General features: G+C 35.5%; 1 protein-coding gene across 1 annotated transcript in view; it reads left to right on the top strand.

The window, feature by feature from the left end:
• Positions 1-17,597, top strand: part of LOC136029701 (uncharacterized) — a 95,609-nt gene that overhangs the window by 19,037 nt on the left and 58,975 nt on the right. Inside the window, exon 3 of the mRNA XM_065708205.1 lies at positions 4,314-6,215. Within this exon, the coding sequence (XP_065564277.1) occupies positions 4,314-6,215 (1,902 nt within the window). The remainder of the gene's footprint in view (positions 1-4,313; positions 6,216-17,597) is intronic.

Here is a 17,597-nt window from a genome sequence, read left to right as displayed (position 1 = left end):
GGATCCGCTCTCTTTGGGGAATTTGGGGAGGATTTGATAGTTTTGGCACTTCCAGATAAGCTAGGACAATGAAAGTTGACAGGCGTATCAGGGACCAGACTAGATTAAATTAGAAATAGTCTCTTCCCCGATTCGACCATCTGGTGGAGGAGTGGTCGAACAAAATATATGAGAAAAATTTTGTTTGCCGATAAAAAAAATGATTGTTCTTCTTAAGTATGGCCTGTAGTTTAGGGGTTTATCTCGCTTTATGTGCGAGATGTCTCAGGTTTGAATCCCTGACCACCCCAACTTTTACATGAAGAAGATCCGAAACTAGATACGTGATCAATATAGCGATCATTGAAAGTTGGCAGGCGTATCAGGACCCAACCAGATTAATTAGAAGTAGCCACTTCCCTTATTTGACCCGCTGGGGGGAGTGGAAGGACGATTAATTCGGAAAAAATAGAAAAAATGAGGTATTTTATCGTACGAATGGGCTATTGGATCTTAATGAAATTTGATATTTGGAATGACCTGGTGTTTCAGAGCTCTCATTTTAAATCCCGACCAGATCTGGTGACAATGGGGGGAGTTGGAGGGATAAACTGGAAATCTTGGAAAATACTTAGAGTGGAGAGATCGTAATGAAACTTGGTGTGGAGAAGCTCTAGGCTCTTGGATCTCCGACATCGTCACAAGTGCCATATGAGCTCTTGACTCTTGTTTTTTCATTGTTTGTTTGTAATAATGCTAGAAAATCCTGTACCCCCTCATGGAAATTATCTTCCCCCTTGACAAATTCTTTCATGGAAAGATCCCCCCATGTAACCCTCTCCCCTCAACCCCTCCCCAAATCAAAAAAATCCCCCAGAGAACATAAGTACACTTCCAAATAACCATTGCAATATGTAAACATTAGTCAAAGTTCATAGCTTGCAGCCCCTCCCACGGGGAGTGTGGGGGAGTAAGTCGTCCCCAAAGATATATTTATTAGGTTTTTTGACTATGCTGAATAAAATGGCTTTCTCCGATTTTTGATCCTGTGACTTTGGGAAAAAATGAGCGTGGGAGGGGGCCTAGGTGCCTTCCAATTGTATTGGTTACTTAAAAAGGACACTATAACTTTTAATTTCCGTTAAAATGAGCCCTCTTGCAACATTTTAGGGCCAGTGGGTCGATACGATCACCCCTGAAAAAACAAAACATATAAACACACATCCCTGATGTGTCATCTGGCAAAAATACAAAATTCCACATTTTCGTAGATAGGAGCTTGAAACTTCTACAGTAGAGTTCTCTGATAGGTTAAATCTGATGGTGTGATTATCTGATAGTGTGATGGAGTTTCTCCCTATTTTCTAAAAGAAGACAAATTTTCTCAGGCTCGTAACTTTTGAAACTTATATATTTAAAATCAGCATTAAAATACGATTATTTTGATATAATTATTGGTATCAAAATTCCGTATTTTAGGGTTTCGGTTACTATTGTGCCGGGTGACTCCTTACTATAGTTCGTTACCACGAACTGTTTGATAGTCTATTACCACGGAATGAGCGATCTGTCTGATATATTTTGCCATGTTTCTTTTTTTGTTGAACTAGCAATTATCTTTTTCACATTTTGGTCATATTCCGGGCATCGAAAACTGAATATTTACGTTTAAACTCAACAAGTAGCACGCACGTGAAATCAACACATCAAACATTTCGTGGTAACAAACTGCAAGTAAGGAGTGACCCCGTTCAATTGTAACCGAAACACTAAAAAACATAATTCTGATACCAGAAGATACATCAAAAGAATGAAATTTTGTACTGATTTTAAATATATAAGTTTCATCAAATTTAGTACTACTCATAAGAAGTTATGAGCCTGAGAAAATTGGCCATATTTTCGAAAAAAGGGGGAAAACACCCCCTAAATTCGTTGAATCTTAATGAAAATCACAACATCAGGTTTAAGTATCAGAAATAGCCTTTTTTTTAACATAGTTGAAATGTCTAATAACCATGTCTTTTAGTACGACTTAATGTCTCACAGTCCCCGAGGGAAGGGCTGCAAGTTATGAACTTTGCCCATTGTTTACATATAGTATTTGTTATTGGTAAGTATACAGACATTTTTATGGGGAATTTTTTCTGGTGGGGGGATTAGGTTACGTGGGAGAATCTTTCCATGGAGGTATTTTTCATGGGGGAAGATAATTTCTATGAAGGTGGAGCTGGATATCCCAGCATTATTTAAAAAACGATCAGAAATTAAATTAAAAAAAAAGTTTTCTCAACTGAAAGTAGGGAGTAATACTTAAAACGAACACAAATAATTACGTATATGAGGGGGTTTGTCCCCTCGTCAATAACTCTCTGCTAACCTTAAAGTATTCTTAGTAATTTCAAAACAGCTATTTATTCTAATTAAACGGAATTTGTGATTCAGGGATCATTCTTAAAGATTTTGAACATAATTCCAACTTTAGTGTTAAGAGCGAGATTATGACGAGGGGACGAATCCCCTCACATTACCTATATGAGGAGGTTTACCCTCTTGTCAATGCCTCGCTCTTTACGCTAAAGTTCAATTTTTGTAAAGTAATGGTCGATATAAGCAATAACTTGTTTCTGTTATTTTTCGGTCAATCTTAGTATTTAATGTTACCTTAAGCAGCTTCATAACTATGATTTTTATGTGAAAACAAACCGAAGATATTGTATGCCTTCGGCTTGCGGTTGTTATTAAATTAAAAAAAGTTTTTTTCCAACTGAAAGGAGTAACATTAAAACTTAAAATGAACATAAATTATTATGTATATATTTTAAAAATCTTTTCTTTCATTCATTTCAGTCATTTGAAAATTGCTCAACTTGTGACTCTCATTTTCATAAAAATAGTTTCGACCTCTTGGTCGATTTTTTTTTGTTTTAATATGCTTTACAAAACTAGTTCCGCAAATATCGCTAATTTAAGCTACGTGGCAGAATATTTCTACTGAGAAATTTCTCGTGGGGGAAGGTGATTTCAACAGAGGGGAGCTGGACTCCCCCAAATTATTTAAAAAACAATCAGCAATTAAATAAAAAACATGTTTTTTCACCTGACAGTAAGAAGCAACTTTAAAACTTAAAACTAACAAAAACAGTACGTATATGAGATGGGCTGCCTCTCTTTAGTAGCTCGCTCTTAAGCTGAAGTTTAATTTTTATTTTTAAAAGAGGTTAGTGTTTTAATTAAATCGCCTTCTAATTTGTTCTAATTAAATGTTATTAAGGAGTCATTCTTAAGCCACTGAAACAAAAATCAAACTTAGGTTACAACTAATATTCAAAAATGGTTTTAATTATTCATGTATGGTGAGCCAAATTCAAAACCTGCATTAATTCAAAACATTCAGAAATTAAATTTAAAAAAAAAACAATTTTTTTTAACTGAAAGTAAGGAGCGACATCAAAACTTAAGAACTTAAAGTTAAAACAAAGAGTCAAACTGTTGTGTACAAGAGTGAGGCGTCGAGGAGGAGACAGCCTCTTTCGTATACGGAATAATTTCTGTGCGTTTTAAGTTTTGATGTCGCTCCCTACTTTCAGTTAAAAAAAAAATGTTTTGTTTTATCTAATTTGGGGAAGAGGTGACATGTTAAAATATCTCTAATAGGAAGAAAGTATATAATGGGTACTGGTATAGTCCCCCTTACCCGTATACACCTCTCATCAGGTATCTTTCAGAAGAGTTCAAAAGGATGCGTTTACAAATGTAATCACCCACGACGAATCTTCTGAATCTTCCACGACGAAAATCTTGTATTGTTTACAATAAAGTTGTATATTCTATCAAAGTGAATAAAAGTTTGCGATTTCAAAAAGGATACTGAAAAAAAAAAAACCTACCAATACAGCCAGTAGATCGTAAGTGCAAGACAGACTACAGACTGTCGTAAAACTCAGGGACACTGACCTTAACGTGAAAAAAAAACCATTTTGACTTCACGTCTAGAAGCCTTTATCCGCGAAAGAAATGAAAGAAGCTGAATTAAACACAATATGTTAACATCTTTTTCAACATACCCTAAATGTGAAAAAGGTCCAACATGACCTTAAATGTGAAAAAAGAAACACCAAGAAACAAGAGTCCAAGTGCTCCAAATTTTCCAACAGCTTTTGACAGGGAACCTTATAGAAATCTTCAATGAATATGATTGGCAATACCAGACAGAAAATTACTTTAAAATATTTAAAATCTTTCAAATTATTTACCATTCTCTCTTTTTAGTCCTTGTCAGTTAAGCCAGCCTAGGATCTAAGATGGTTCTATTTATTACCTTTTTATTTCAGGGAGCTGGAATGCCATACAGTTTTGCATACACTGTCAGAGACGATGAAACATACAATAATTACGGCCATAAAGAAGATAGCAACGGGAAACGAACAGAGGGGGAATATTTTGTTAATTTACCTGATGGAAGGACCCAAGTTGTTACTTATTACGTAGATGCTGATAGTGGATTTGTCGCAGATGTTAAGTATGTTGATGGTCCTTATAAGCCTTCAACTTACACCTCAAAAACCACAGCTTATTCACAATCAGAGCCATCTATCCCCCAGAAACAGAACAATTATTATAACGAGGATGACTATGATAATAGACAGGTTGAACCCTCATACTATCAACAAAAGACCCCAAGCCGAGGAAACCTGGTAAACTCGTTTATTTCCACTGAAAAAGTGGGCACTTTATCATTGAGACCATCATCGTCACCTGTTAGGCCTGTTTCAGCTTATACTAGTCCAAAAACTTCTTCAAGACTTTATTCTGCAAAGAATACTCAGTTACTAGTAACCCCAAGGCCACGAATGGACCAACAGAAGGGAATTTATATCAACAGAAAGCCATCCATTGAAGAATCAGCTTTTAGAGATCAACAGATTCTTTCATATGCAAATGGCGCTACAACTTCTAGACAGTATGTTAAGGTAAACAAAAATCCAAAAGTGTCATCTGTTTATAAGCCAAAAGTCAAATATGCATCAATCGCTCAATTACCTCTTAGACGACCAATAGAAGCAGAGCCTGTTGACTTATCAGTTAAAGAGGCACTGGCTAAATACCAGATTAAAAAATTCGACACGATTTTCCGTGATGAGGCTAACAATAATTTTGAGTCTCAGCCAAGTGTAGATCCTGTATTTAAGCCTACCAAGCAATACTTCATCAAAGATGTTGAATTTGGACGTAAGCTTATGAACAGCAAAGGCAAACAAATCAATAATAAGATTGTGAGGCCCATAGCCTCTAAGGAAGCAGACGAGGCTCTTTATACAAGACAAAGTTTAAGTCGTCCTGCTTACTCGAAAAACCTGGTATCAGTGCCAGAGGTGAACTATCAAGAGCCAACACTAACTAGGCAATATAGCAGAGATATGACAGGATCTGACTCAAACAGCATACAGTTATATCCAATTAGCCAACAGGAAGAACCAGCTCTTTCAAGGCAATATCAGCTGAAAAAGACCTATATTAATACAGATCCAAATGATTATAAGTTAACAAGGCAGTATATCCTTACCGCCGACGATGCACTTGATGAGAAGTTACAACCAATTGATAGTCAGCTGGATAGAGCTTATGCAAGATTTGTGAACAATTTAAATCGTCCAGAAAGCCCAGAACAGTTGAGTCGGCAGTATCTTATCAAAGAAGAAATATCCCCCTATGGTGATGACGAGTCGTCAGTTGATGAGCAAAACGCAATTTTGCAGCCTCAGCAGCGGGTACAGTATGTCCTCAAAAACCCCACCTCCTTAAGAGGTCAATACAAATTGAACAGAGTAGGAGTCTCACCTACGACAAATAACAGGTTGTTCAAAGTGCTTCTCAGTAACAAACAATTTAGTAGAAGGAGCGAGAATCAAGATAACTCAAGCACTAATACTGAAAAATCATCAACAACTCTGCTGAGTAACGACTTATCACATAACTCTACGCTTGTTTCGTTCTCTCCAACCCCAGTTCCACAAATGCTTATTAAAAAACGGGACTCAACTGTGAAAACAGAAAGTATTGGTAAATCAAAACAACTGAAATCCGCTTCTTTCAAAACAGATGGCGCAATCTTGAAACCTCCAGCAGGCAATGCAAAGGTGCCCAAGAAAAGGTTGATTTTACATGCGTATATTGACAATAACAATAAGCTTGTCATATCAGATGGTTTTACCACAAAAATGAAAGAAATAAGTACAAACTAAACTAGCAGTATTTTTGAACTTGTTATGCACCATTCTTTATTTATTTCTTTCCTTTTTTATTTATTTCTTTTGTTTAATTTATTAATAAAGTTTTCTTGTTCTTTTACATTATGATCGTTGATAGTATCTCCATGCCGTACTATGGAGACACCTGTCTACACAAAATTTAAGGATTTTTCTTGTTCTTTCTTGATTTCAGTCAATAAAAAAACACAAATTTTTAAAAAACAAGTTTTCTAAAGAAAAGTAAGGAGCTATTTTAAAACCTAAGATGAGCAGACATAAATTTTTCTAATAATTCAATCAGAAATGAAGGTAAGTTACTATTAATAAATGACAAAGATTAAAAATATTGCTATAGATGAGTGAATACTAAAACGAACAGAAATTTAAACGAATAATCTAGTCAAACTTCAAACGAATAGACATTACCACAAGCAGGAGGACTACCATTATTTAACTCTTCTAATTGTAATAGCCTCATTTGCGCTTTGCTGAAAACAAGTAAAAAAAAAAATCTTCTTACCGTTTCCTCCTTTATAATTATAGCTTAGAGGAGAAAAATCTTTTAGGTTACAAGGAACTAATACCATTTTACAGTAATTAATCACTTTAATGTATCCAAACGTATATTCTAATAGTTCTTTTATATAGTTCTAATAGTTTTGTTATGATGGTGTTTTTATATTTTGATTAACAAAACCACATTATTCAAAACACACATTATTTTTAATAAAACTCAAATGACATTCAGACCACTTAGAGGGCTTAGGAGAAAAGAGGAGCAGCACCATCTTTATTTCTAAGTCTTAATTAACCCTGTGATGTTATTCTTCTGTCGTGTTGTTGCAGATGTTATGAAAAAAAAAAGACACAAATCGTTTTCAGTGAGGCGCAAATGATGCTATTGCCTATAGGAAGTTTAAGAGCCTGTAGCCTTACTCCTATTTGTTTAAATTTTTATTCGTTTGATTGGAATGTTCATTTTATTTTTGTTTCAAGATTCTATTTATTTATCTAAAGCGGTATCTTTTTTTCTTTATATTTGACGAAATTATTCATTTCAATCTCTGTTCGTTGGGGATTTTATTTACTTATTGACACTAATTATTTTTTTTTTTAATTATGATAAGACTTTGTTTCTGCCGTCTTAGGTGTTAGTATGGCTCTTTACTTTTCTCTGAAAGACTTCTTCATTTGATAATGTGTTCTGAAAATTAAGTTCCGTGGGTCTTGATTGACAAAGTTTTATTATTATTATTATTAAGATCAAATTAAAGATCAAACTGAGAACGTTTTTCCCACGTATCAGAGTCATTTTAAAAATACCCCCCCACCTGTCAGTATCGATATTTTGGATCGGTGCGTATGTACATTGTACACTGTACAACGTATGTACAACTGAATCTTTTCTCCTATGGGATTGCTCAAACTGCTCCCAAAGCTTTTCGTCCAGTGGTAAACCAGGTTGCAAGTGTCTTTACCTAAACTCATAACTTGATGCTTCTTCCTTCAATGTCCATGAAGGATCAAGTAATTTTTCTATATAATTACTTAGTAGCCAAGTTTTCAATTGGAACAAACTTATAGCAATGACTCAGAACGTAAAATATCGTTTAATTTTATAATTTGTTTAAAATGATTTACATCTTGGTGGCCACTCTCAAAAATTGATTCTAAGGAACTTAAAAGGAAGTTTTTCAGATAAAACCAAGCACCCTTATTGCGAGACTCCTATAATAATTCAAACTTTAAACAAACAGAAATTGTTATAAATTGATAAATTAAACACACAGCTGAAAAGAAAATGAATAGGCTAATCCAGCTAAATATAAGGTGAACTTTTAAAAAAGGCAAAAATATGAAAAATAATGCAGCGTCTAACTCGACAGGTTGTACTAATCTCTTGTTCCTGGCCCTTCAGTCAGGAAGTGTAATCGCAATCGCATACAGATACTTTTATAGATGAATGAATAAATTCATAAAATCTACAGCGACTCAACAAAAATGTACCATCACAAGGTTAATCAAGGTGTATAAATAAGAGTGGTACTCCCCCATTGCTGTCGAACGCTATTTGTGTTTTATTTAAAACGACGTGCATTTTAAACAGTGTGGTTGTATTCAGTTTTGATTTTGATTTTTTCGAAGTTACAATTATTAAAGAAAAAATGCTCAAAATACACTATGCTTTCAGTAAAGCGCAAATGATGTTACAACCTTCAGAACACTTGGGGGGCAGCACCTCTACTGCTGTTTGTGGTAATTTCTATTCATTTTAAATTTCGGTTATTTATTCGTTGCAATTTCTGTTGATTTAGGATTTAATAATTCACCTATAACAGTATCTCTTATTGCCGGTTAATATTTGGGATGTTTGTAGTTTCTTTCTCAGTATTGCTGCTTAATAGTCAAAACGTTGGATAGTAGTTTAGATGTTGAATAATTAGTATATTAGTATAATTAGTATATAATTAGGTGTTATTCAACATCCAAACGTTGGATGTTGAATAATTAGTTTATTTTTATTTTGGTTAAACCAGGGCACCTTACATTGAAAGACTTGTCGTAGAAACTTCAGAAGGGGCTCATTCAATTGGAAATTGAAAGGGCTAGTGGGCTAGTTATATATTTGGTAGATTATTTGTTTCTATTTTTGCTCATTCTTGGTTTAATGGAGTTCCTTACTTTTCTTTGGTAAACTTATCTTGTGGAACATCTTTTGTAAAATTAATGATTAATAAAGATGATGGGGTAGTGAAGATGTTAAAATTAGAATGGCCAAGGCCTAGGGTGTTTTTTCACAGTTGAAAAATTTTTGGAAGAATAGAATAGGATGCAAACCAGGATTAGAATATTGAAAGCTATAGTGATGACAGTGTTCAAATGTTATTCCGAAGTCTGGTTGATTTTTAGATGTTTTCCAAAGAAATTGCCTACGGACAGCCTTGGGTACCCGACTGACTGACCGTATCTCAAACAGTAGACTATGCGAAAAGTGTGGTTCAATCCTGTTTTCTAGGACCATAATGAGAGAAAGGTTCAGATGACTAAGGCATATCATTTGGATTACGGATGACGCCAAAGATTGTCTGTTTTGGCCAATCGTCTAGGGTCCGTTGAAAAACAGGTCATCCCCAGTTGGGTTAGGAGGATATCGTAAGGAAAGATTTAAGAGAAATGGTAACTTCCAGGAAGGCTGTTAAGAGGAAGGTGTTTAATAGATTGATTGATGTTTAATAGGTGTTTAATAGATGTGAACCTCAGGCGGCTTGATGCTGCAATGAATTGTTTGTGCACTGGCGGCTTGGTAGTGCCGTGAGTTATTAGCAGTAGCATTAGCAGTCTGCCGACAATAGTATTCTCTTTTTAAATTACAAGAACAATTTTTCAAGAAGATTCTTTCAAAATTTCCAAAAGCTCAAAACAGCTTTTCTGACAAAATTAAAAAGCAAAAATGCCTAAGATTTACATGGTGATCTTCACGCTCAAACACTGCAGATATTACCATATAAATAAGAAGGGGTGCCACTTCTAATCTTTTGCTAGTCATTTTTAGATACACTTAACTTTTTATGGCTCCTGACACCAATGATTTTGGTGTCTCCTGACACCATTGGTTTTCAGCATATTACAAAATATTTTAGGAGATAAAAAAATTAGCTAAAAGACGCTGGAGATAGTATCCTTTTAACTTCAAATTGTATATATTCCAAAATTGTCCCAGTCCAAATAAATAGTCAATTACTATCAAAAAAGGGTGCAAGTTTGGTGTTTAACGATCTATTTTCATTCTTTTTTTCTGAAAACAAGTATGGAAATGACTCCCTTTTACTAACTTTCTAGATAACAAACAGACACTTTAAAACATATTTTTTCTATGATTCCACATGTTTTCTTTCCCTTTTCATTCTTTTTTTCTTTTTACCATGTATAAGGGATTTTTTGCACCAATATTTTGGAAAAAGGTTGGGGGGAAGGGGGCAATCGAAACCCATTCCCATACTAACATTAGCCAGAAACTGCCTTTAACTATGGCGTTTCATCTATCTTCTCGAATTTCCTCCAACATTAAGGCCTTTGCAGGTAATTTAGGGTCTTTCGTCATGGAAAATGTTTCAATGTTCCCAATCATCTTAAGACCTAGGACGATTATTCTAATGGATGTAACTGAGGGGTCACCCATTTCCTACCACCTGGTATACGCCTCAGAGCACCATATGTGCCGCAGAATTATCGCCTCACGTAACACAGTTTTCCATGCATGGAACACCATCATTCCATAAGGTGTGCGCCACTAGTGTTTGTGACATCTGAATTTGGATGACCCTGCGAATAAGCCTCGTCTTCTTGATTATGCCAATAATACATCTTTTGAAACATTTGTGGTCAATTTCTAACACATACATCTTTGATATTCCTAAATATCGAAGTTAAATAGTCCTTCAAAGTCTGAAAATTCAAAGCAGTAATCTGTGTGCGTTTGCAATGTTTGCGTTTATACCTTAATAAATCTCATATAAGGGCTCGGAATTTAATACTCATTTCTCCATACAGATTAAATCTGACTTAGCTTATTCAAATGCTAAACATTAGGACCCCCCCCCCTCTTTTCAAAAATGATCTGCTATAATTCTGTTTACTCAGAGAACCATCTGAGGTTATATAATATCCCGATTCTAAGCTACTTGGACGACAGTTTTTATCCCTCTATTCATTGTGTCTTTAACCCACGAACGTATCCAGGGAGGTGACCGCCGTTTATCCTCTCTGGGAAAATACCTCCAGATAATTACCACCCCCCGCAGAAAATACCCCCGAAAAAATATCCCCTGCCCCGCAGAAAATACCCCCCACGGAAATTTTCCCAGGAAATAATCACCGCAGAAAATACCCCCAACATTAAAATACCGCCGCGAAAAATACTCTCTGGACAGCTCCCCCCACGCGGCTGGCTGGTCTCCAATCCCGTTGGACCTTAAAAAAGGACTAGAACTCTCAATTTTTGTTCTAATGAGAATGCTCCGAAGTTTCTGCGACCATGAGATGGAGGTATAGACGAGAAAGCGACAACCCCCTCCTATGTAAATCCCCCTCCTGTTCGTTTTAAGTTTTGACGTTGCTCCTAACTTTCAGTTGAAAAATTTGTTTTTTTTATTTAGTCGCTTACAGTTCAAATAATTTTCCAATTGTAAAACTACCCTAAATCCCCGTCAATAAATAAGTGAAACCCAAAACGGACAGAAATTACAATAAATAACTGAGTCAAACTCAAAACGTGAAAAAATTAACTTTAGTAGGGATGGCAACCCCCACACCTTCTCAAGGCCAGAACATAATTACTGAATTATTTAAAACAAAACACATTTTATATGTTTTCACTTTTTTGACTTAAATAAATAAAGAAGCATTAAGACTATAATGAAAAAATATTACAATATGTATGTTAGACAGTACACGGTTATTTGTTGTTGTTGTTTTTTTTTTTTTAGAAAAGTGCAACTTATGTTCTGGTCTTGAAAAGGCATGGGGGTTGTCAGCCCTACTCCTTTGAATTTTTGCTCATTTTGTGTTTGACTAAGTTATCTATTGTAATTTCTGTTCTTTTTTTATTTCATTTATTTAATAATGGTGATTTGTGGTAGTTTTACTCCAAGTTTTTAAGATGCTTATGTTGGGTAAATTCCATTTTTTTCCTCTTTCCATAGCTCTTCTCAACGAAACTAAAAAAACACAAATGAAATCCTACAATTTGGAAAATCTCATTTTCCACGGCGTTTATTTTCCGGGGAGGAATGTTCCACGGAGGGAAATTTTCTGCAGGGGGGTATTTTCTTGGGGGAGGAGCATTTTCTGCGGGGGGGTATTTACCGAGGGGATTTTATTTTCTGTGGGGAATATTTCCTGTAGGGGATATATTTTACAGGGAGGGGGCATTTTACGCAGGGGGCAAACGCTTAGAACCATCCAGAGAGATGGGTCAAGGTAGACTAAACTTTATACCTCATTTTAAACAAAGGGAGGAAAACTTTATTTTCCAAGGAGGATTTCCCAAGGGGATTCTAGGGGGTATTTTCTGCGGGAGGGGTTTTTCTGCATGGGATATTTACCGTGGGGGTGTGTTCCCTAAGGGAAGTATTTTCAGCAGGAGGATATTTTCCACAGGAGGATATTTTCAGGGCGTATTTTCCGGAGAGGGGGTATTTTCATAGGGGGTAAACCCCCAAGAACCATCTAGAGAGATGGGTTAAGATAGACTTGACTTAATAACTCATTTCAAGCCAAGGGAGGAAAAACGAAACACGAAAATGTTGTCAATTTGGAAGTTGATCACACCGTGTGCCAGTTTCTACGTCCTTTTCTTTAATTGATTCACTAGTTCCAAAAAAACTTGTTCTTGAATTTTCTAAGATTCTGCAAAGTTGATATTCTAATGATCTTCCCCCTAGCAACACAAACCCTTTAATAGGAATATGGTGCTTCCCGACCTAGTTTAAAAACGTTACGTGCTTAGACAAACACTATAATTTTTTTACACAAAAAACTATCTGAAATTATGTAATATCCCGATTCTAAGCTACTTGAACAAAAGTTTTTAGACTGCTTATCTCTCTATCTACTGTGCCTCTAATGTAGAAACACTTGCAGAGCGATGGGTCGCAAGTTGGCCCCACCATGATACCCTAAGCTTTTCCCAAATTATGGGTACTTCTCATTCAAATTTTCATTTTTCATTTGTTCCTTCTAGAGCTATGTTCAGTGCGGTTACCCCGTTTGAGCCCCTACCCACCCATAATTTTTATCCAACTCGTGCAAAAGTAACAATAATACGTGTCAACAAATCTTTGTTATGTTTTTTTTGTTAAAGTTTTTTTGTTTTGTTACAGTTTTTTCAACCCCACCCCTCAAACAAAAATCTAGATACTCCGTGGTTCCTCCCCTCCCCCTGAAAAAAATCCTGCATACGTGCCTGCTATAGCCATACCCCAAATTAGCCCAACCGACTTTTCTCTCTATAGTGACTGCTTTTCTATAGTTAAACATCCCATTACTACTTTATTTCTTGGATGCTTGTACAACAGCCAATTCTATGATTCACAAAAAAAGTTTGATAATTACCATTAGCAGAATTGCTGACCCAATTAAATAGTTTAGCATTTTACAAGGTCCTTGACTTATTATCTCAACCATCAATTTTAAACCAAATTTCTTGGGCTTGTAGCTCGTGGATACACAAGGAAGCTTTAGGCCCCACCCAACTTTAATTTTTGATGTAGTATCTAAACGCTATGTTATTAGACTCTATTCTCCCATTGAAACATGTGTTCTGATTCAAGTAAAGGACAAATAAAAAACTTTTTTCTTCAATTCCTATTTCGCTATTTTTTTCTTCTGAGAATGAATTAAAAGCTGTTCTCGCAGTCTTTATAAATTGGGACTAATTCTTTGGACAATGTAGTTACTGAGAGAAATAAAATGTTATTTGAAACTATCAATATTTTATAAGTTCTAGACACCAGCACACTAATCCTTTACTATAGAGATGGGAAGGTGTGTACAATTTTTCTGTTTTATATCCAAGGGTAAATTGTTCAAGGACCAAGCAAGGTCCTTGAAAGCAAAGTAAAGAAATGTGATACCTTGCTTTCCTTTCCATTTAAATTGAAATCACCAGAACTTAAACCCAGAGCTACTAAAGTGTTTGAAGGGCTCACTTTTAAATTGTTAAAAAAAATGTCTTATACCATTCAAACAAAGTTAAGATATATTAAGAAAAAAAAATCCCTCAACAAATACAAGGCACGTATCCCCACAAACGCTCAATAGCCTGTAGAAGAGGGGGAAGATACGAATACTGTTGAAGCCTAAGTCGTTAACAGTAAATAAAACAGGTTCCAGTGATATATAAGAATTTTTTCTAATCACTTAGAAAAAACTAAGCTACATTAGAGCCCCCAAAAAATAATAATAAACATAAATTTGTAAAAATAGTTAGCTTAAAAATCATAGGGGTCGCAATAAACTTATTGTAACCCATTTTGGAGGTACCGAACAAGTTGCATTCTCGAACAGTCAGCAAGGGTATTCTATATAACAGGACGCACAACTGAAGGATATATCTAGCTAGACCTTTCTCTTGGAATAACCAGAATTTGAATACTCTGAGAGCTATAGTGGGAAAAAAATTCCCTATTGTTTCTAAGTTGTTTTTATTTGATATAGTGTTAATAATTCGAACCATCAAACAGTTTGTGGTTCCGAACTTAAGGAGCAACGCGACTCAATAGCAACCGAAAGTCTAAAGAACGGAATTTTGAAATCAATAGACATATCAAAAGAATTGGCTTATTACTCTGATTTTAAAATATGAGATTTGTTAAGTTTAGTTTTACATATCAAAAATTACGAACTAGAGAATGTTTTTTTGAACTAGAATGAATGTGTCTGATTCAGAAAAATGGGGGAGGTGAATACTTCCAAAAAGTCAAGAAATCCAAATGGAAATCAAACATGCTGAATCTAATGATTCGGCTGAATCATCAGATTCAGCATGTCAGAGAATCCTGGAGTAGAGACTTCAAGCTTCCATCCGTAAAAGTGTGGAATTTTGTTTGTTTGTTGTTGTTGTGTTTTTTTTTTGCCAGAAGACCGATAACGGATCCGGGTTGATTTATTTGTTTTTCCCAGGAATGATCGTATCGAACAAATCATAAGAGAGAACGGGAGAGGGCTCGAACGAATTTAAATCAAAAGTTCCTGTGCTCTTTTTAGGTGAAAAAAATGATTGGATGGCAACTAGCCCCCATCTGCTTTTTCCCTCAAAGTTGTCCGATCAAAATTTTGAAATAATCGTTCTGTTCAGCATAGTTGAAAAGTCCAGCAACTATGCCTTTGGGGATAGCTTGATCCCCACATATTCGGTGGAAATCTTTCAAGGTTGATATCGGGCATTAAATTCAATTCTTCAAAAGCTTGTTTAATATTTTTCGTAGTTTCCTTCGAAGCTTCATCATTATTCGATTCGAAATGAAGTAAGCCAAAAATTAATTTCCTCTACCTTCTGTTGACTTTGAGACCCATAGCAATATACCAAATATTCCCAATCACCAAATGTAATCTTCTAGAGTCAGTAATTCTGGCGAGCCATAGAGGATATCCTGCAAATTTAACAAAAGCAAGATCACCTGATTTCTATAATGCAATATCAAAGCTAGTTAATGGCTAGGGCAATGTTTGACAACCTCCATAATAATCTAAGTGTACAGCTTATCCAAATAAAATGCTTTACAACCATTAAGCAAACAAAGCGCTAAGTAAAATGCTTTCTAAGCTTATCCTAACAGTCGACACTATAAAAAGGTCCAATTAATTCAAACAGTAATTTTTTTTCAAAATTAAATAGCAAAAAAACAGGTTTTTTAACTGCAAGAAAGGAGCGACATTAAAACTTAAAACGAACAGAAATTTTTCTTTATATGAAAGGGGTTGTCCTCTCCTAAACGGCTCGCTCTTTACGCTAAAGTTTGACTCTTTTTCACAACTCTACTTTTTAAAACAATAAAAATTTAAAAAAAAGTAGTGTGGTAGCAGTAGTAGCGGTGGTAGTTGTAGTAGTAGTGGTAGCATACAAATATTGACTTTTTGATTATCTCCCTTGTCATTTCCTGAAAGTTCCAAATTAATATGCCCAGTCATTCCTGAGTTACGCCCTTTTGACAATCAGTGTATACATAACATGTTTTGATTTAATTCAACACTGCCATCAATATTCTTCAAAAGACCCATCTGAATGCTCTTTGTCTTTTTCGAAGGTAAAGTTCAAAAATGCATACCTTTCTCAACAACATATACTATATGAAAACAACTTCCATCGCAGGTATTTGGGGAAGATAGGGGCTAGTTGTCCTCCGATCACTTTGGCCCTTAAAATAGGGGATTAAAATAGGGATGTGGGGGGGTCGTCAGCCACAAAGACATAATTATTGGACCTTTCAACTAATCTGAACCAATTGGCTATCTCCAAATTTTGATGACATGTTCGAGGGGAAATGATGGGGAAGATGGTTACCCTCCAATCACTTCCGACTATCCAAAAAGACACTAGAACTCTCAATTTCCAATCGAATGAACGACATCTCCTTCTATATGAAGCACCCTGGTCTAAAAAAAAATAACAAACGAAACAAAAAATAGTTTGTGCCCCTACCGCTCTTTACATAAGCAGCGCTATTGCGCTGACTATGATTTCTGGTCGTTTTGAGTTTCAATTATTGTAGAAATTTATTGCTGTTAGTCCTAAGTTTTATCTTCATCGACCATTTCTAACTAGCACTGCATTGTAAAAAGATCTTTAGTATACAATTTGCCCATTTTGTATTCATTTCTTCCATGGCTAATTTTTGTAGAAACTACAAAAATATATAATAATTTCATTTTCTTAATTGTAGTTGTATATTTCTTATTGTTCAAATGCCTTTCATTAGATTCGTAAGTCTACATGATCATATCTTTGAAGATAAAAATATTATTGACAGATATGACACTCATCGCATACAAGTACCTACTGCTATGGCTGTTTAACGAGACGTTGGCGTGCTCCCAACATGGAGCATTTTGAGCCATATTTATTTGCGCAAAGTACGATTCTCAATTGATATTTTAGAGGGAATATGAGAAATTTATTTTTCTAAAAGTAAAAACCACTTTTTTCTAATTTTCAAAAAAGCTACTACAGATACTATTACTAACAACTTACCGCAACACTAAGCCACCTGAGACCAACACAGCCACGCACGCTCCTCCTCCATCCTAATCCATTCAAAACTTTCTTATTTACTCCCTCTCGGGAAGTTAGCAATCCCTTGAATCACTCTTTATGGCATCATCCTATCCCAACCAACCGCAAACTGTTTTCTGTTTAGCCCTAGAGGGTTGGCTGAAAAGACAGTCCTTAGCAATCTGTCATCTTCCATCCGCAGAACATGCCCTAGCCATCTCAATCTATCTCTTACTACAGCCACAGAAAACAAGATTGAACAGCACTTTTCGACACCCTACTGTTTGAAATACGGTCAGTAAGCCACGTACCCAGAACAAACCGTAGGCAATTTCTCTGGAAAATATCTAGCAAATCTTCATCTGCTTTACGGAGCACCCATGGTTCAGAACCATATTTGACCACTGTAATCGCTGTAGCTTACAAAATTCTAATCTTGGTTTGCAGACTTTTCTTCCTATTCTTCCAAAAGATTTTCAACTGTGAAAAAAACACTCTGAGCCTTGGCCATTCTACTTTTGACGTCTTCACTGCTCCCACCGTCTTTACTAATAATACGACCAAGGTAAGTGAAGCTATCAGCCTGATCAATCTTT

Source organism: Artemia franciscana, chromosome 7 (assembly GCF_032884065.1).
Source record: "Artemia franciscana chromosome 7, ASM3288406v1, whole genome shotgun sequence".
Taxonomy (NCBI): domain Eukaryota; kingdom Metazoa; phylum Arthropoda; class Branchiopoda; order Anostraca; family Artemiidae; genus Artemia; species Artemia franciscana.
Note: the sequence above shows the minus strand (reverse complement) of the source record. Positions and strands in the feature narration are given on the sequence as shown.